General features: G+C 42.3%; 1 protein-coding gene across 3 annotated transcripts in view; it reads right to left on the bottom strand.

Annotated features, from left to right (window-relative positions):
- The window catches only part of LOC125896769 (disheveled-associated activator of morphogenesis 1-like), a 75,723-nt gene that overhangs the window by 30,317 nt on the left and 24,843 nt on the right, over nt 1-20,563 (bottom strand). For all 3 annotated transcript variants that reach the window (XM_049589630.1, XM_049589631.1, XM_049589629.1), the window contains exon 2: nt 4,804-5,096. In XM_049589630.1, the coding sequence (XP_049445587.1) occupies nt 4,804-4,992 (189 nt within the window). In that variant the 5' untranslated portion in view covers nt 4,993-5,096. The remainder of the gene's footprint in view (nt 1-4,803; nt 5,097-20,563) is intronic.

The raw sequence follows: 20,563 nt of genomic DNA on the forward strand, positions 1-20,563 counted from the left end.
CTGTGGCACCCTAATGTGATCTCGACCATTTGGTGTAAGGTGGTCATAAATCTCAGTCCGAGCTGCCTTAACTTTTGTCTCCAAAAGTAGATCAGGAGCCAGAGCCTTCACCTATCAGGCTCCTCTCCTGTGGAATCATCTTCCTGTTACGGTCCGGGAGGCAGACACCGTCTCCACATTTAAGACTAGACTTAAGACTTTCCTCTTTGATAAAGCTTATAGTTAGGGCTGGCTCAGGCTTGCCCTGTACCAGCCCCTAGTTAGGCTGACTTAGGCCTAGTCTGCCGGAGGACCCCTCTATAATACACTGGGCACCTTCTCTCTCTCTCTCTCTCTCTCTCTCTCTCTCTCTCTCTCTCGTATCCTATTTCTGCATCTTGCTAACTCAGCCATTCTGGATGTCACTAACTCGGCTTCTTCTCCGGAGCCTTTGTGCTCCACTGTCTCTCAGATTAACTGGTATTGCAGCGGTGCCTGGACAGCGTGACGTGTGTGGTTGTGCTGCTGCCGTGGTCCTGCCAGATGCCTCCTGCTGCTGCTGCCATCATTAGTCATTAGTCATACTTCTTCTGTTATTATACACATATGACTATTGTCACACTTGTATACTGCCAGGTATTAATACATACTTTCAACATATTGTACCGCAGTAGCCAGAACTATCACTATAATATTATTACTTTCAATAATGTTGTTGTAAGCTACTGTCATTACCTGCATCTCTCTCTCTCTCTCTCTCTCTCTCTCTCTCTCTCTCTCTCTCTCTCTCTCTCTCTCTCTGTCTCATTGTGTCATACGGATTACTGTTAATTTGTTATGCTGATCTGTTCTGTACGACATCTATTGCACGTCTGTCCGTCCTGGAAGAGGGATCCCTCCTCAGTTGCTCTTCCTGAGGTTTCTACCGTTTTTTTCCTCCGTTAAAGGGTTTTTTTTGGGGAGTTTTTCCTTATCCGCTGCGAGGGTCATAAGGACAGAGGGATGTCGTATGCTGTAAAGCCCTGTGAGGCAAATTGTGATTTGTGATATTGGGCTGTATAAATAAAATTGAATTGAATTGAATTAAAGAGCAGTGTGTGAGATTTAGGGGGAATTAGTGGCATCTAGCAGTAAGGACTGCAGATTGCAACCAGATCAAACTTCTCCCGGTTAGAATTCAAGGCAAATTAAACCGTCGTGGAGGAGCTGCTAACTATGGTGGCCAACATCATACACGACTGGCCCTATCTAGAGCCAGTGTTTGGTTTGTCTGTTCTGGGCTACTGCAGAAACATGGCGGTGCAACATGGCAGACTCCGCAGACGAGGATTCACTCCCTATGTAGATATAAACAGCTCATCTCATTCTAAGGTAACAAAAACACAAAAATCTAAATTTCAGATAATTATACACCAAAGAAAACATGGTCTTGGTCTTGATGTTCCAATAAATGTTTACTATTACCCTACGTTTTTCAACTTGGCTCGTGCAAATAGCGCAGGTCAATGACAACAACCAATAGCTGTATCCTCTCCAGCACCAGACAAACCAAAGCAGCAAACCGAGTGGACAGTAAACATGGAGGGGAGTTCAGGGAGGTGCAAAAACATGAACAAGTCTCGGTTCTCTTGGACTGTGGAAAAGGAGGAGAACCTGGTTGAACTACGGAGTGGACAAGGGTTGGTGTTTAATTCAGTGTGTTCCTTATCGACCAACTGACACTTGTTTAGTGAGAAATTTTAATTTTTAAAAAAGACTTGACCTCTCACTCCCACAGTCAGTAAAGTTTGTACACAAATACAGTTTATCTTTATGGATTATACTGATGCTGGATTAACAAGAATACTGTCGACATATGTCGCCTTGTATCTTGTGTTTCAAGAGTTATGTATTTCTTGCAGACACTTAAGGAATTGTTAATATGTCGTATTTCTTAAAGGGAGTTTGGTGTGGCATTTTCCACCAGGAGCAGGATGGGAATCGTCAAGTTGTAGTATTGCAAATAGTGACTCTGCAAGATCCACAGTCTTTGCAAAATTTCATAATTAGTGACTAAAAATCGACATTGTCTTTGGATGTGACAGTGTGTCAGACTTAAGTCTTTTTCTAAGCCCTCTAGTGAATGGTAGGCATGATTTAAATGTATGTTTTACTGCAGCTCTTCTGTTAGAGTGAGAGTAACTCTACAAACATAGGATGGGAAAAGAAGCTTCACCTGGACTTGCAGGTTTCTGGAAAACTTTTCTCAATGAATCTGAGGTTCAAAGGTCTGGTTTAATTGATCGTAACCGACCAGATGGCCCTAACTCATTCCACAATGTGGGTCTTTTTTTCCAGCAAGCCTGTTCGGATTATACACGCACATGGTGGCTCACACTGGGCGAAGAGAAAAGCACGTGGCTGTTTTCTTTTGGTAAACAGAGCAACTGAAGGCCTCCTTGTCGTCACACTCAACTCACTCAATTATGTCTTCATAAAGGGCGGGAGACAAAAACAAGCAATTAGCAGATGGAGGAGGCAGAGACACTAAGAGTTCCTGAATGAGGTCTATTGATGTGCAAAAATGTCATGCTTAGATTACTGTGGCAACCACGGGAGAGGAAAATGGGGCAGGGGAGAGAGGAGAGCACGACAAATTAGAAGTGACAATAAGACAGAGGAAGAATGGCAGTCTGGCCCCGTTACTCACAAGACAGTGTAAACTGGGAGGAAGTGACAGTTTGTTGGGGAATGTCTTAACATGTAACAGACAGTAAACAATGAGGTAATATTATATTTTAAAGACAAGACTAATGTATAAACACAAATATTTAAATTTCATCTCTCGCTTGTCTCCAATTTAACTGCAATTGAAACCTTTTATAACAACTGACAAATATTAACACTGCAGTTTTTGGCAAACGTTACCCAAACAGCAGCAAACAGAGCATTTGTCAGGGAACTATTCTGAGCTGCGGATTAATAAACATTTGGGGCTTGAGTGAGTATTTACAGCAGGATGGTGAATGTGGGATCAACTCAGAATAAAACACAGAGGTAATGTTCATGGTAATAAAAACAGGTCACTCTGTGTAATGGCAAGGCTCATTAATATGTTTTACGCAGTAGTTTTTGACACAGAGGAACACTCTGTATCAGGCTTTAGCTAAACTGGCAAAAAGGATGATGACATTAAAAGAAAACTTGAATATTTTTTAACCTGGACTCTATTTTCCCATGTTTTTGTGTTTAAGTGACTAATGGGAATAACTATTTTTGATATTAGTCCAGTCTTGAAAGAGTAGTTGGAGCTGGCAGCTGGCAAATGAGCGTTCAGGGCACTAGCACACTGTCAATGTATGTCTACTAAAAGTTCTTGTTTTTGCCACTGACAGGCTCAGGTTGTTATTGTTAGTGTCCAACGTGTTGGTGAAAATTCTCAGTCATCCAGGTCATGGTAATCTTAGATGCTACATCGTAGACAACTGGACTTGCTTGAGTTTGAGGCAGACGTTTCACCTCTCACCCAAGAGGCTTCTTCAGTTCAGTGCAGAGTCGCAGGCTGTAAACCCTGTGTGGGTGTGAACCCTAAGAGAGTTGTTGAGGTCACATGTAAGTGGTTGACCCACCCAGCCATCATGTTGGTCGTTAGGGTTAGATGGGTCCAGGTGTCAATGGGTGTTAAGTTAGTGTCTGACATTATGGAAAGCACTCTGCGGAGAAACATAAAGTTTCTCTTTACCTTTCACTTGATCCAGTCTGTTTTTTTTTATTGACTTCCTGCAACAACTTGCAGGATTACAGAATGACACTCTGAGTGACACTTGGTTAGACACAATAATAAACAGACCAAATAAAGCACAATGTAAATAAAAATGTGAACTTTCTCTGCAGGGTGTTTTCCATAACGTTGTCAGACATTTCCATATTAGATATGCTTAAATAGCACCGTGCCTGAGTACACTCTCCCCTCATCTACAGTCCCCCGCCGCTCAGCTTTCACATAACAATGTTGTTCCATACCGGAGTACACTTCTGTCATCATCTACGTGACATTTTTGTCATGCTATGGTGTAGAAAAGGCCGCCACAGATGGACACTGCTGCCCTGGGGACCATCATTAGCGGGGAATGGAGGAGTAGTGAGGTGACACTCTGCTCCTGACCAGAGGAGCTCTGACTGCAGATTGAAGGTGACAGTGAAGCAGAATCTGGGACTGTTTGCGACAGGCTGCACTGCTGTCTGACATAGAGGCATCATTATTAACTTGAGACAGTTTCATAACCGGATAAAAACTTGTTGTAGTCAACGTAATGGCAGTCCACTTCTGTGTTTTGGTACAGTTGGTGTTGATAACTGATGCGCATCATACCAGAATACACATGAAGGGTGGTCTCGAATATGGTGTGGGCATGGATTGAATTATGGTACAAAGTATTCACACTAAACAAATTGGACTTTGAGGTCAAGGGTACTCAGAGCTGGGCCTGGGTCCCTGATTTGAAAGCCCCTTTATAACAATCTGACCCTGTCATTGGCGAAAACAGGCACTGTTAATGGATGAACATTGACCATGCACTATTGCCCAAATTGCAGGCTGGCCCCACTCAATACTGGATCAATGTCAGAAATTCATGTTCCCATTAGTCAATTAGTCACAAAACCAAGAGGAAATAGGGTCCAGGTGGATGAAATACCAAAGTTTCCCGTAAAACTATATAAAATAACACCAGATTTGTCCTTCACTCCAAATGTTAGAAATTATTTACTAAACATTTCTTTTAATGTCTTACAAATACTCTGGTCTGAATTTCTTTGACAAGACAAAGCAGAATAAAGTCTTACCACCAACTCGGAGAACATGCCATCCAGCTCGTCATATCCCGGCATCGGCAGTGCCGGCTCCATGGCCTGCAGGGCGAAGTCCTCCCTGAGCCTGTAGGTGATCTCCGGGTGATCATTGCTGTTAAAACAGCAGAAGAAAAAGGAGAGGCCACCACGGCTGCCGCCGCCACCACGTTTCCGGGGAGCCATGGCTGTCCGCTGCGTCCGGCTGGTCAGGTAGGGAGGGTGGGAGGCTCCTTCAGGGCCTCTTTACAGCCCCCTCCACCTCAGAGTTCGGCCTCCGTCAGAGAGTACTGTGAACACGGAGAAGGGAGACGATGAGCTTTCAACATAAAACAAAATCTGGTCTCACACAGCGGAGTGCTGTCTTCACCATGTGACTTTCTGTTATTTAAATGGACATTGCAAAAATCAATAACAGAAGCAGATTTTTTGAAGACAGATAAACAATAGCAGATAATACGGTCCATGAATACAAATGCACGCACATTTAAATAGTATTAAATACAAATATTATGACTCTGCTTTCATGGATGAAATCCGGAGCCCCACACCAGCACCCGAGGGACAAACTGGCTCGCATACGTTGACATTTGCAGAACTGTTACTTATTAGCAGCTGGGCGACACAAAATCTATCAAAGCTACGAGTTTTCCATACTTCCAACTGAACCCTCCGCCCCTGGAAACAGTTAATGATGAAGGGTCATAATTTTTGAAGTAAGAGCACAATGCAGCGTATCAGTGAGGGCGAGCAATGAAAGAATTCATTATACCGTTTACACAATAGGGCCCCGAGAGAGTGTGATGTTTGAAATAGAGACCATAATTTGCCAGGATTAGTGTATTCAGGCCTTTTCATCTCCCCTTCCTTCCTATTCAGCATCAGCTTTCCTCTAAAGACCTAACGACTGATGATTAGAGGGGTGTGTTTACAATGACCATGGTGAGAGAGGTGTGTGAGGCCTTTTGTGGTTTTGAAGACCGGCTTGGTCATCGTGGGTGAAATGCAATAAACAGGCCCTCTTGTGAACCCTGGGACGAGTCATTATAAGGTGTGTAATTCAGCCTGCGTGCTGTTCAAATGACAGGTGAGATTTACAGCATGTGGAGACTACGTCAAACTCAAACACACACTGCCTCAATCATTCTGATAACCATCAACACCAGACTTTCCCTTCCCGGCTCTCTGACTTACGTAGACATAATCACACGCTTGGTTTGGTCTCCAGCAGCTGTACTTTCACCAGAAATGTATGAAATGTGTGCAATCCTGTTGCCAGTCTGCCCTGCCTTTATATCACAGATAAAAATACATCAAGATCAGCTGTCAGAAATGGGCTGCATTGACGAGGAGGGTTGAGCACATTACAGAAAGTTATTTCCTGCCAGGTGAAGGTCCAATGTGCCCAAAAACTTCTTAAGGGATATTTTGGGCTGGTGCTAGTAGCAAGAGAATCTAGGGAGGGTAATGTTGGTGTGTCAGTCGTTCTGACTGGAACTAGAAGGACTGAAATTAAATTGAAATTGTGCAGCCCTACAGACTGAATCCTAATGACTTTGGTGATCCTCTGACTTCATCTAGCGCCGCCAGGTGTTTGACATTTGAGTGAGTGTCTCGAAGACAGGTCATGGTAATCAGAAGTGTTATATCGTAGGCAACTGGACTTGCTTGAGTTTTTTGAAGACATTTCGCCTCTCATCCAACTGAAAAGGTTCTTAAAGTTGTTCAAGAACTGAAGAAGCCTCTTGGATGAGAGGCAAAACGTCTTCAAGAAAGTCCAATTGCCTATGCTATAGCACTTAAGATTCCCCTTAAGGTAATGTCTAATAACGTTGGTGATCCATTAACTTTTCATTTCGTGCCACCATCAGCTCAGAATTTCAAAGTCTCCAATTCTTTGGTTTACAACCAAACTAATCACATTCCTGTCAGCCCCAGCTGCACCTGTGTTTAGTGCAAATTGGAAAATGTGCACATGCTAACACGTCTAAACTAATGCTGCATCCGAAATATCATGCTAACATGCTTTTTAGCACGATATAACAGTATGTGAGATCTTCTAGTAAGTCTGAGACCTTGGTAGGAAACCAATAGTATGTTGATTCACCTATAGTGCCTGTTGAAATATCACATTATCAAAACACTGGACACTACACCAGCATAAATATCCCACAATGCAATGTGGTAGTGACAAACGTTCACAAAAGACATTGGCGGACAGCAACCAAGACAGCTCTGTAACGTCAATAACCCTTCAGTTTGAGTGTGGGTATAAGATTTCATTTTGTTAGGCGGACTATATTTGCAAAATTATTTTTAAATTGCCAGTACAGCTGAGGTTGGCACGGGTTACCATGGTTACATGGTAACATGTTTCCATGTGGCTAGGAGGCTCTCTGGAGGTTATGTGGCAATTACAGCTCAGTGTGTCTAAAAAGATACATGCTACTGTTTATTCATACAGAAATATGTTACACAAAATGACACATATAGAGCTTGTAGTGCACAGTGTGAGATTTTGGATGCAGCATAAGATGGAGAACATTGTCAGCGTTATACCTGCTAAACATCTGTATGTCGTGAGCATGTCGCCATGCTAGCTTTAGGATAAAGTACAACCTCACAGAGCTGCAAGCAGGACTGTAGATTGTTCGTGTTGTTTAATATTTATGTCTTATCTTCAGACGGTGTTTGGACCTGAGATCAGATGAACATGGAGCGTTTGGTTATTTAGTTACAGCTATTCATTCATAAAGAGTGACACTTTCCTCTGTTGCTAAAGTTAAAAACTGAATCTTGAGACAAGACAGACCTTGAACCTCGCTCCTGAAAACACAAACATGTTTGATTTGTAACAAACTACTGATTCGTACAAACACACGGGCTAAGAGACGAGACAGCTGCGGCGTGTGCTCTTAGAGCTGCTGGCTCGACTCCAAGCAGCAATAATGGAATAAAGTGCACAAGACCTCTCTGCTGTCTGGCAAATAAAGACATGGTGTCCACACATCCACGACGACACCGTCGTCAGCATGTCACAAAAACAGCTCCTCTGTCTCCCCTTCCTGCTGTGCAGAGCTGTGTGAGGCCAAGTATCATAACCACAGAGGCTGCGCTGACCTGCAGGAATTTCTGGACGTCTTTTCTTGGTGACCGACAGCCCGCTGAACATAACCAAGTTCATTTGACCTTTCCCAATGTTTTCCTACAAGTCAGAGGCTTTGCCCAGACAGAACGCATCATTTGCAGTGTGATCCAGTCCAAATTTAACCTGGTCAGGTCATGTACTTTGCTGTAATCGAAGATTGCGGGTCCCAGTGCGACAGACGACAGCTAAAGTTATCTAAAGGGAAAGTGAGGACATTTCCTGTGGCAACTTCGTCTAAGTAGAGTCAATAAGTAGTCCATTTTGTGGTCTACCTAAATAAAGCCTGATGCCATCACTGTCCCATTTTAGTCACTTTTCTGGTTCATCTGTGTTTCCCCGATCCAGCAGCTGTACTTTTCAAATTTGGAACAGCCACTAAAGCTGTCAGAGACTTTTTCCAACCACCACAAAATCCTGAAATCTGTCATATTATTTTCATATTTCATCCTGTTAACGTTTGTTTTAAATATGTTTCCTTCAATGTACGGATGCCAACAATAACAAAAGAAGCAAATCCCCAAAAGGAATATAATCAAAACACTTTTAAACAAAAAAAGATAAAATGCCGTTTAACGATTTAATATTTTGTTCCGAGGTAAACTGTGTTGATAATAAATTGTTGCAATGACCACTTAATCAGACATAAAACACATTCGTCCAAATTACAATCTGTGTCTCTTGGTGGCCAATAAACTCGTAATAACCGGGCAAACTGTCAAACAAAACGAACAATAGCCAACTTTATTCCATCACTAGAATATCCACTCTCCTCTCCACTCAGCAAATACCTGAATATAAAGAGTTTGTAGTGTACACAGACAAGGTGCCCGAGGCCAAAAGGCCACACGTGGGATAAAGTACACAGCAGCCCACCCTTCCTAACACACTGAATGGTGTATTTATTTTGACACATCCTTGACTTTTCCAAATAGACTACCAGAGACCTCAGCAGCAGCAGCAGCAGCAGCTGCTTGGCTTCACGCTCACCGTCTATTCTAGCATGAAGGGAACAAGCAATTCAAAGCCCTCTTTGACCATATTAGTCCACGAAACTGCCCATCTTTTCCATTAGCTGAAGCGAGCTGTAAACTTTGTATAAACCCCTGAGCCAGAGTGGGACAGCGCTGGTCCCCATCCAGCTTACAGGAACCTGTGGATGTGCCACAGCTTGGCCGTGTGTGGAGGGCACAAGGAGAGGGGGCGTTTAAAGGGAACCCATCGTGCTTCTGTCCAGGCTCATGCATGTCTTTTGGGTTTCTAGAACATGTTTACATGCTTTAATGATCAAAAACACTTTATTTTCCTCAGACTGACTGTGCTGGAATACCTGTATTCACCCTCTGTCTGAAAAGATCCGTTTAGCGCCTGTCTCTTCAAGCCCCGATCTCAAAAAAGCCCAATCTGCTTTGATTCTCCGTATTTCTGGGTCTTCCGCATCTCAGGGTCTCTGTACCATAATTGCAGCCAGGGGAATGATAGTAACTGAGAACATCAGCACTTCTTACCGTGAAAAAACACCAATAAAAACTTCCAAAGCTAAATCTTCACAACCAGACATGTTCCAGCAAGAATATGATCCAAAATCAGGGAGAAATGAACAACAACAGCAACCACAATTACCCTGACGTGCAGGTGGAAGAGTGCATCTACTCATGGATGGGAGGCTCAGTGCAAGATGCTAACACAATGTTGTCCTCCTTGGCTAAGCTGTAATGTTAGCTAGCTCAGTGGTGCTAGTTCCCTTTTTCCATTGTCACTCTTGGCCATGCCGAGCAAAGTCATGCCACGCCAATTTGTGTTTCCATTGTCTGTTTCGACGCACCATGCCACGCTAACGGGCACCAGAGATGGACCCTCTCCTGAGTAGGTCCCAATGCTGGGCTGCCTGCCACCAAGTGGATAGTGGTGATGTCTCACCGATTGCAGACAACTCCCAACGACCCCCCCTTTCACCCCCTTTACTTTAGATATCTGCTTTATTTCACTGTTTATGTTCACTTTCTGCCGTATCACAAGTTGTGAGAAGTTGCTGCTTGAAAACTCAACATGTCCTTATTTTGCTGCTTCACAATAAAAGCTTATACATAACAAATTAATAGGTGACTTTTATTGTGAAGAATCTATAGGAGATGAAAAGTGTGAGTACTGAACTGGTGGAATTTTGTTAGCAGCTTTTTGTCAATAAAGGTAAGGCTAATAATGTGTCAGGGTGGAAAGTGAAAGTAGAAACAGCCACAGTGAGCTGTTGATGAAGAGCTGAAGACAACAGGCTCTGACTGCACTTCTGCTAACAGCTCACCTCCAACAGGTAAAATTCTTTCACCTGCCCTGCTGTGAAAAAACACATGCAGCATAAATAACAGGGGACTTAAACTGTGGATGAGCACTGCTTTAAAACGTCAAGACAAGCCGTCAACAGTGTAAGACACACCTTCAAGAAGGTAGCCATGTTGTAATGGAAATGCAAATCCCTGCAGTGCTGGGCTGACGGCCCAAACCAAGCTGAGCCAGCCCATGTTTGTCAAAAAGGGTGTAGGTAAGCCAGCAGTAGATGCTCCCTTCTCAGTGGTGAAACAGGTGACAGTTGTAGTTCAGTAGAAAGAAAATAGTTCCTACATGAAACTGCTCACAACAAGGTCTGTGGATTATCTTGAGTACCCAGGGCATGATTTCTGGAAAGAGACATTGCTGTTGAGTTTCTCAAATGTATTTTTAGGATCTTTGAGCACCACAAACTGAGTACCATCTAGCTCCATTATATTGTAGAGAAGGCAGACATCTCTACGGCTGATATCTCCAACATTCAGCAACTAACACCAAAACAATCTACACTGCCAAACTGCACTACAGGTAAGAGGAACTGGCCCTTTAAGATCTCGACATGCAGACTTTGTCGCTGTGAAAACTTTTTGTTTGTGCTGTAATTGTTAACCTGTGAGACCTGAGTGCTCCGACATTAGCCCCCGGAGGTTGTCTGTCAGACGGTCAAGGTTCCCTACATAACAGAGGCCTGTTAGAACAAGAGGACATTCCTCTCATAGCCAGGTGAGCTTTGTGACCCTGAAAAACACCCTTACAACAACACCTTCCACTGTCACCTGCTCCAACTGAGAAGAAACACAGATTACTCCAAATCCTAAAACAAGCACATACAGACCCACTCAGTCAAACTGACCCGCAGTTGTCCAGGCAGTAAAAGCCGGCAGAATTAATGGTTATTTCCAGGACTTATCATGGTAGCTGGCAGATTTGAAATGTTAACAGTCTGCAAGTTGATGAAAATGCCACATAACAGCTGCACTATCCATAAAAATTAAGAAGAATGCTGTTTATTCAGACACAAATCAACTTTTGAACTGTACTTGGAGAAACATGACTTTTGTAGGCCGCCGGTTACATCACGAGGAAGATTTTTCTTGTACTCCTTCATTCATACACATCCAATAATTAAATCCGCCCACCCATATCCACTCAAACACTTCTCTCTTTGTCTGTAGGGAGATTTCTATCCTTGGATAGCCTTGTTGTTTTCGTGACCATGTGGTTTGGCGGGTGATCTGGCGCGACTCCAGACTGTAAAAAGAATCCCAGTGTTTGTAAAGTGAGCGTGAGCCCGTGCATGGTGCCCGCCCAAGACCTCTCTGCAAAAACCTGCACGAGTGTCAGTGTCCGCTGGAGAAAAGGCAGAGGCAGAGAGGAGCATCTTAAGCTAAACACAGAGAGATGCTCACGTTACCAAACATGTGCGAAGAGGAATGAAGAACAGAGAGAACGAATTCAAAGATGATCTGATGCTTCTCATCCTGCTGTCTTTATTCTTTTCTCTGATGTTGCTCCATACATTTTACTCCTCTCTTCAGCCTCCTCAACCATTCTAACTAAGTCAAAGATCTATATCAAATGGCATCAACACTGATGGTAAACTGTGCAGTGAAAATAATGTGGGTTCGATTTCTCTGGTCTTGTTTGGGTCGCTGGTGCTGCAGTGTTCCTATAAGGAGGACTATTGTAAACTTAAACGTAGTATTGCTGCACCAGTTCGGTGATGAACGGAGGCACCTGCAGTGTCCAGAGTGAATTGCTCCACCTCAGTATCTGCAGTTTGAAATGTCCGCCAGAATCAACGGTTTTGGATCAGGCCCAGTAAAACCAGCAGGTGGTGGGACACTTTACAGAGTGGGATCGTTGTCACTGAGAACCGGAAGGAGAACTTTCACGTGTTACTCCTATGATGAGTCAGCTTCATCCTTAATTTGAATTTGATGAGTATCTCCGCGACATGTTTTTGAAAAGCTGACGTTAGCCTGTACACTTCTGAGCCTTAGACTCATTTAATAGCAGCATGCTGACGTTCTAAATGCTGCCAGACATGAAGGAAATTTGCAAAAATGTGCAATCACACTAATTGCAACCAAAAAATCTGTTTATGAACCAAACCAAATCAAAACATGCAATCTAATAGTGATTATCTTGTCTGTCAAAAATGGGTGTCTTCGTTCATTCATTCATTTTCCATAACCGCTTATCCTGCTAGAGGTCGGGCGGGGCTGGAGCCTATCCCATCTGACACTGAGTGAGAGGTGTGGTACATCCTGGACAGGTTGCCAGCCTATCACAGCGCTGCCTTTATGTATTATTTATTAAATACTAAAAGGTCAACTAAAAGCTGTTGCTAATAAGCCAGAATGTGCCTGACTTTACACAGGAATCCAGCCTTGGAGAGAGAACACAGTGGACAGTAGTATATTGAAAGCAGATGTGTGAAATACCTTCTCCTGCACCAGCTGGCGTCTATCAGCACTTTCTGGCGCTGAGATCTACTTTTAATTTTTGATATCTACAGCTGCTATGGCTGCCTGAATCATAAGTGGCTGTAAGGTTGGTTGGGACAAGACACAGCAGAGCAACTCTGCTATGTCTCTAATTGAGTTGGGTATAGCCAGAGGTGGAGGTGGAGGAGGGAACCCTGGATGAGAATATGAAAGCAGTAATGAAAATCAATACTATGCAGCATGGCTGCCTCACCTTGTTTTGAAAAGAGGTACATTATGTCTCTCTTGGGCTCAGGGGCTATAATAAGAAATAATCTGCCTTTTTAAAATGTCCTTGAGTGAGACACGTCAATGCTCCAGGGACACGGTTCAGTCTAACCCTGACCTGCGACCTCTCTGTGGAGGGAGCAAACTAAAATGAAATTTGTCACAGATAATGGAATCAATAAAGTGTCAAGTTACTTCTTCTCCTTGCGTTATTCCTCTAACCTAAGTACAGCTACAATGACTGGTCAACTAACTGATGAGGCCATCAACAGAAAAATGGTCGCTAACCATTTTGATAAATGCTTAATCGTTTAAGTCATTTTTAATGCAAAAATAACAGACTCAAATGTGGAGATTTCCTGCTTTTCTCTGTTTTCTATCACACTCAACTGAATATCTTTGGGTTTTGGATTGACAAAATGTATATGAAGACATCACCGTGGACTTTGAGAAACTGGAATGGACATTTTGCATTATTTCCTGACATTTTTCAGACCAAACGGTTCATCTAGAATGTAACCAGCAGATTATCTGATAATGAAAATAACCACTGGCTGCATCCCTAAATTCATTCATGCTTTTAATCATGAGGTCACATTAAAAGCTGCACAAAACCCAAATAACTTAATGTGTTGTTTTGAGTTTAGCTGTAAAAACCAAAAAATGCAGCTGCTATTAACTGACTGGTTGTGCTGTATAGCTGCAGCTGCTGTGTTATAGGCAGACCAGAGAGGCATTTGGGGCACAGAAGTTTAATCTTCTTTTCTGATTTAGGATTTGGGATGGATCAGACTTGCAATTTGGTGATCATCTCATCGCAGTATTTTCAATGCAAAGCAACATTATAGGTCGGACCAGTCGCCAGGAGCAAATCTGTGTTTTGTGTTTCTGCAAAACACAGATATGTTATATATGAAAGTTTCATATGTATCAAATCAACATGATGTAATTCTGGTTAGATGTATATGAGCTGACTTTCTAGTGACGATGGTGCCACTACAAGCAGGTGTTCTTTAGCAAGACTTTTGCAATATTTCATGAGGCAACTGTACCGAGAGCAAGTGTTTTTTAGTGAGACATCTGCGTCATTTCCAGTGACAATGGTGCCACCAAAGTGAGTGTTCTTTTGCAAGACAGTGGCAATGTTTCCAGCTGGGATTGAGCCACCAAAAGCAGGTCTTCTTTAACAAGACATCTGCATCATTTTCAGCTTCGATGGTGCCACCAAAAATGGCTGTTTTAGGCCAAAACATGATCTTTTCCTAACCAAAACTGAATGTTTTTGTGCCTAAAGAGAAAAGTTTCAACACATTAGCTTATAATAATGTACAAATCTTACATATCCGTGGTTTGCAGAAACATACAATGCCAACATGTAGTCTGGCAATTGAGTTGTATAGGTAGGGTCATTTCATACCACTCCAATGCATCCACAGTGTTTCTCACACTGACAAAATAAAAGTATATTAAAAAAGGCCCACTGGAGACACAGTTCATGGTTTGGAGATCGCCCTGTGCTTCACTCAAGAGGTTTATGGACTTGTGGAAACCCCCGCAACTGTTGTGCACTGCATTTGGTAATTTATTTTGGATCAATTTGGACAGCTGCAAACAAAAGGCTCAGGAGTCACACAGCGAGGGCTGCTGGTAGTCCTTTCAGCTCGGAGCTGCCCTGCTGAAAATCAATCAGCAGCCCAGTATTTGGACACGGAGCAGTTTGCTTAACCTGTGAAACTCAAAACTGTGTTGATCCAACCACAAAATGCTCAATAGTAACAGCAGTCAAGAGTAATAAAACAATCTCTGTTTCTCAGTGCAGCTGCAGAACATGTCAGATGCTTTTTCCCAGGATAGAAAAACTCAAAATCTCTCATGTTTTTGCTCACAGGCAACGTTTAGTAGCTGCTAACTTAAAGTAAACCAACCAGTGTTACTTCTGGAAAACCAGCAGCTATTTGGCAGTGATTTTCACACTGAACATGGTCTTTCACATTGTCTAATTTACTCTGGTTTAGCTATGTACCAACGGCACAGTGGTGCCCAATTGTCTTGCACAGCTGGGTAGCATACATAACGCTTGTTCTGCCAATTACTTAATAGCACCCCAAGAACATAATGAGTAAACACACGCAGACTTGGATACACATCAGAAAATAACTGGGCCATGACAGAAATGCTGAGTGGCAAGTTAAGAGGAGATTAAAATCAATCAGTCAGACAACAGAGAGCCGTCAGAACTGTCCTCAGTGTGAAAGCAGCCATGCTACAGTAGCAGGGCTGTTCAGCTCCGATGCCTGCGTACTCATGTGCATTTACATTACAGGATTGTGTGTCTAGATATGACAAAGGCATTGCCTCTGGAGCTTTAATGTCACATGGCTGAGGGAGTTGTGCTGAAGTGGCTCTCAGATTACAGGATTAACATACAGAGAGCGCGCAGAGAAAGGGATAACAGCACAGAGACACACAAAGGAAGTGTTTCTTCCACCAGCAGATACATTTTACACTAAATGTCTCTTGTCTACAAGGCCACGGGTTCAAAAAGTTCACATCTTGCAGGACTTTGAAGTTGTGACAGCGCACTGTGACAAAGTCTCTGTGAGCTGCGGCTGTTGTGCAAATCATTTGCATGCTGGAATGTAATATGAGTCTTTTGGTGTGGTAGTTTTTCCAGTTTTCATGATGTGTGTTAATTTGTTTCTACTAAGAGTGTAAATCACTCATTTCATCATGATATGATATCATATCCATTCTTTGGAAAAAAATATGACATTTGATTATATCACAAAGTCTATCAAGATACTTTTTCGATTCAATTCAGGAGCCTGTGATCGCTGTGACACGATATCAGTGTATATACTTATTGTCTTTTTCTTAGCTGCTTGCCATTTTCTGCCTTGTGCTAAGCTGCTAGCTCTGTTTTAATGTCTAGGAAGGAGGTGCGCTTGGACACACGGGAATTTGACATGGGATTTTGACCAAAAAAGGCTTACTTTAAAGATGACGATATGTATCAATGTTTTCACTTTGCATCTATATGTCGGATCGTTGATCATTGAATCAATGTATCAGTCCAGACTGATGTATCGTCACACCCCTAGTTTCTACTTCAAGTTTGCTAAACCATATTGTCTGTGGAATTAAACAAACAATAAATAGGAGCTTTAATGAGAACTACAAAAACTTTGTCATCGAGTCTGTAGTTACTTTATATTCCTTTAAGTGCTCAATGACTATTTTAAGTATAGATGTTCCTAAACCAGTTTTCCCTTCCCAATTCAAATTCTGATACTTGAACTTGCATATTAGCCAATACTGCATACAGATCAGATACCATTGCATTACAAAAAATAAATAACAGCTGTTTACTACTATACCTAAATGGATGTGAAATGATCGCTATCATTGTTGTATGGCATTGCTCAGGATAAACCCTAGACTGGTGGGACTTTATTGCCAAATCGCTGACATTTTGCAAACGGCTAACGTTACGCTATTTACCGAAAATCAATTCTTCTTTGTTGCTATAAAATTGTAGTTGCCAGTGATTGCATAGAATAACTCTTAGTGTAGGCTACTGTTTCAGAGCAGCAAAGAAGAAGTGATTGCAGGGAAAGTGCTGCTTTATCCGAGTGTAAAACTACATAAAATTTTAAAAATAAACTACGTGGTATCGGATCAGTGCATAGACTTGTATACAAGCCAATACCATCGGTATCGTAACAATTTTCAGCGCTAAGTCATTTGTCAAGAAAAAAAGTACAAAACCCTGCTTCAAGCTTCTTAAAAGCTATTTCTACACAGAGATCGCGCTATAGAACCGCTACCAAGTCCCTTCTTTATAACGCCTTTTCATTATTACACAGAAATGCTGGCATCGTGGAATCAGAAGAGGTTTAACAGGTGTGACATGTAACACAACAGCGTCTGCCTCTAGTGTGACATATAACATATGCGTTGGCAGGGCTTTCTGAACAACAACAACGGAATAACATGGCAATAACAATCATTTACTGTCCCTGTTAAATGACAGCTGATCTCGTCCATTGCTTGGAGGGAAAGGTCCCCACAGGCCCCATTGTTTTCCCAATTTGCGGACATTTTTGGCAGTTGTTCTTCTTGGAGTTAGCTGCTAACTGCTAACAGCTACTTTTTAAATCTCCTGCAGTGGGTCACACACATTATTCATCATCAAATTGTCAAACCCCATCCCATCCTGCCAACTGTCCTTTGTACACAGACATCATTTCTTTACTGTTACTACTTCTACTGCCAGCTTAAAGGTGAGACAACTCTTTCCCCTACTCCATGATCGTACTTTTTACACAAAACGGCAAGGTCAAATAAAGGTGTAAAGTTTCCACCTTGAACAGGCAGTGTAAGAGGGGCTAAAGCTTTGCAGATTTTAACTTTGTACTGTCGTGGGCCAATATCACAAGTGTAACATTTAACACGACATTTACTGGTACACAATAAAGCTTAAGATTATTCTGTACTTTGTAACCAACACACAAGACACTGCTGTATCTGTTCCAACTGAGAGCAGGGAACTCTATTATCTATGTCACAGAGGTAATCTAATTGTTTTCCACATCCTTCCTCATTAAGCACACGTGTAGTCCAGTGACACAGTCGCAGTGATGACTCAGATAAGCTAAAAAAGGCTTCTGTATCTCTAGCCACGCCTGTCAAGGTCAATAATCTGGTCAAAAATAATTGCCTAGCAGGAACAGAACATAAAGACTGTGATCATCTGCATTCACTCCTCCTGCTGAGGCCACAGAATTACTTCATGAACAAAGGCTTATGCAAACCCCATGCTGATGAGCAAATGTTTGTCAGTGGAAGTTGTTTTGTTGCCTGGGAGAGACTCAATCACTGGTGAATCTAATTTGTGGTACCCTCTGGCTTTTTACAAGTTTTTCCTTTAGAGATGCCGCAATGATCTAAAAGCCTAGAGATGGTCCATTTACTGGCAGAGCCTCCACGTGTTTGTTGTAACTTTAACACTGTAATGAGCGCTGTGTTACAGTAGCATGCTCTGCACACAACTAGGAACCATATGTCTGATCTGTAGAGATACTGGATGCTTTGGAAAAAAATCTGTATGATCTCCCAAATGAATGTGAGGAAAATTTATGATTGTCGACTTGTAAATGGTGACAGATTAGATTAGATATAAGGGATAAGACTGAGCTGTAATTCTGTGATATTCCCCTTTAATTCCTCCATGAATGAATAATAGCACAGAGCAAAAAAATGCACATTTAAGATTGGGGAGTGTGCGGCTGAAATGTAAGGAGGACAGAGATTAAAAAGCAGGTTAAACACTGCTGCTCTTTCCGCAGGCAAGGTTGTCAAACTCGTTCTGCAGACAGACTCTCCAACCCCCACTCTTTAACATGTTAGCATTCTTCCTCGGGTCAACCCTTCAAGTGGAGGTTAGACCCAGGGCAATGTAGGAAACTTCTCAAACATGCGACAGTATCCTTGCTGGAGTTTCAGCTAAGTCATCTGTGTTCGCTTTGTTGGCTTTGATCCAAAACACTGAAACAAGAACATTTTGGTTTAAAAATAGCCCATGAGTAGCCGGTATCGTGCCGCTTCATCATTGTGAGAAATCTGAACTAAAAAGGCAATGTTTAACACAAAGCATGGATGTTGACACTGCAAAAACACCCGCCTATTTCACAACAGCAGCTTAACTTTTACGATCTGTGTTCGTCCTGCAGGTTAAAGTTTGGGTTATAAATTACAAGGTTGTTTTTCTCAGCTGTATTAATTTGCAATTCTGATTTGTTCTGCGGTATTTTGGATGTTCCGTGTGTGCAGCTCCTAACAAGTGTACTGTAACGTCTTGAGTCTAATGAACCAAAGCGAGCGAGCAGATGGTTGGAAAATGTTGTGTATTATGATTAAGACTGGAGAATCAAGAAACTGTAATTCATTATGAGAGGAGGGTCTTTACCGTCAGTCACACTACTCCTGTTACATTCATCACAGTATAACCACGGCAGCATGTTTGGGTAATCAGAAAGGGAAAATCCTACTAAGAGCGTTAATGCAGATTCAAAGAGAACAGCAATTCTCAGCCTCGGGTACTTTAACCCCACGATGCATTCCGCACTTGCTGTTTGTGTGGAAAGTTTGTGGAGTAGTAAGTAATTTGAAAAATAAAAGGGGGAAAGTTCATCCTCAAATCAAAACTCATATTTTTCCTCTTACCTGTCGGGCGGTTTATCAATCTAGATTGTTTTGCTATGGGCTGCTGAGCGTTGAAGAGATCAGCTGTAGAGATGTCTGCCTTCTCTACAATATAATGGAGCCACATGGCACTCGACTGGTGGTGCTCAGGGCACTAAGAAAATACATTTGAAAAACTCAACAGCAATGTCTCTTTCCAGAAATCATGACCCAGTTACCCAAGATAATCCACAGACCTTGTTGTGAGCAGATTCATGTAGGAACTATTTTCTTTCTACTGAACTTTCTTCTTCACCGTGTGCATTAACTCACGGATGAAAGGCTCGTGCTTGTGACAGCGTGAACATTCATGGTGTTCTCCTCAGCTAAGCTTTAACGTTAACTAGCTCAGCGGTGCTAGGTGAGCTAGCAGTAGATGCATTCTTCCTTCTGCCCTTCGATATGGTTGGCGGGTGTAGTTCAGTAGAAAGAAAATAGTTCCTACATGAATCTGCTCACAACAAGGTCTGTGGATTATCTCGAGTAACCGGGTCATGATTTCTGGAAAGAGACATTGCTGTTGAGTTTTTCAAATCTATTTTTTGCACTTTGAGCACCACAAGCTGAGTGACATTTAGTTCCATTATATTCAAGAGAAGGCAGACATCTCTACGGCCGATATCTCCAACACTCGTCAACTCACACCATTGATTTTGGGGTGAATTGGCCCTTTAAAAAAAAGTCAGCTAAAACACCTAAAAACCATGTGCTATGATTGAGACTGTGTAAAAACTATGTAACAAGCCAATAGAAAAGATGGAGCACCTCAGCTTATGATGGATACATGATTGAAATTGATAGGTATGGGTGAAACTTCCTGCTGCAAAAGCAAATTTGACCAAACAGACATAAAAATGGTCAATTTATCTCTATTAATTAATTGTTTTCTGTTAAGGCTTGATCCCTTAAGTGTCGCAGGTGGGGTTGGAGCACATCCCAGCTGACACTAGGTAAGAGGTGGGGTACACCTTGGAAAGGGTGCCAGGCGATCACAGGGCTGACACACAGAGACAGACAACCGTTCACGCTCATATTCACACCTACAGGTATTAAGGTTAACAATAACTTCAGCTGCATGTTTTTGGACTGCGGGAGGAAGTCGGAGAAAACCCACAATAACACTGGAGAACATACAACTCCACACAGAAGGGCTCCAGCTGGCCATGGGTTTAAAAACTGCAACTTTCTTGCTTTGAGGCAACAGTGCTAACCACTGCAACACAGTACCACCCAAAAATAATAACCACATGTATATAAATCATATACATAAACATCAAGTCTAAAAATAAGTTCAGATGAGCACATCTGAAGCATGATGGGTGGTGTT

The sequence above is a fragment of the Epinephelus fuscoguttatus genome, linkage group LG11 (assembly GCF_011397635.1).
Source record: "Epinephelus fuscoguttatus linkage group LG11, E.fuscoguttatus.final_Chr_v1".
NCBI lineage: Eukaryota > Metazoa > Chordata > Actinopteri > Perciformes > Serranidae > Epinephelus > Epinephelus fuscoguttatus.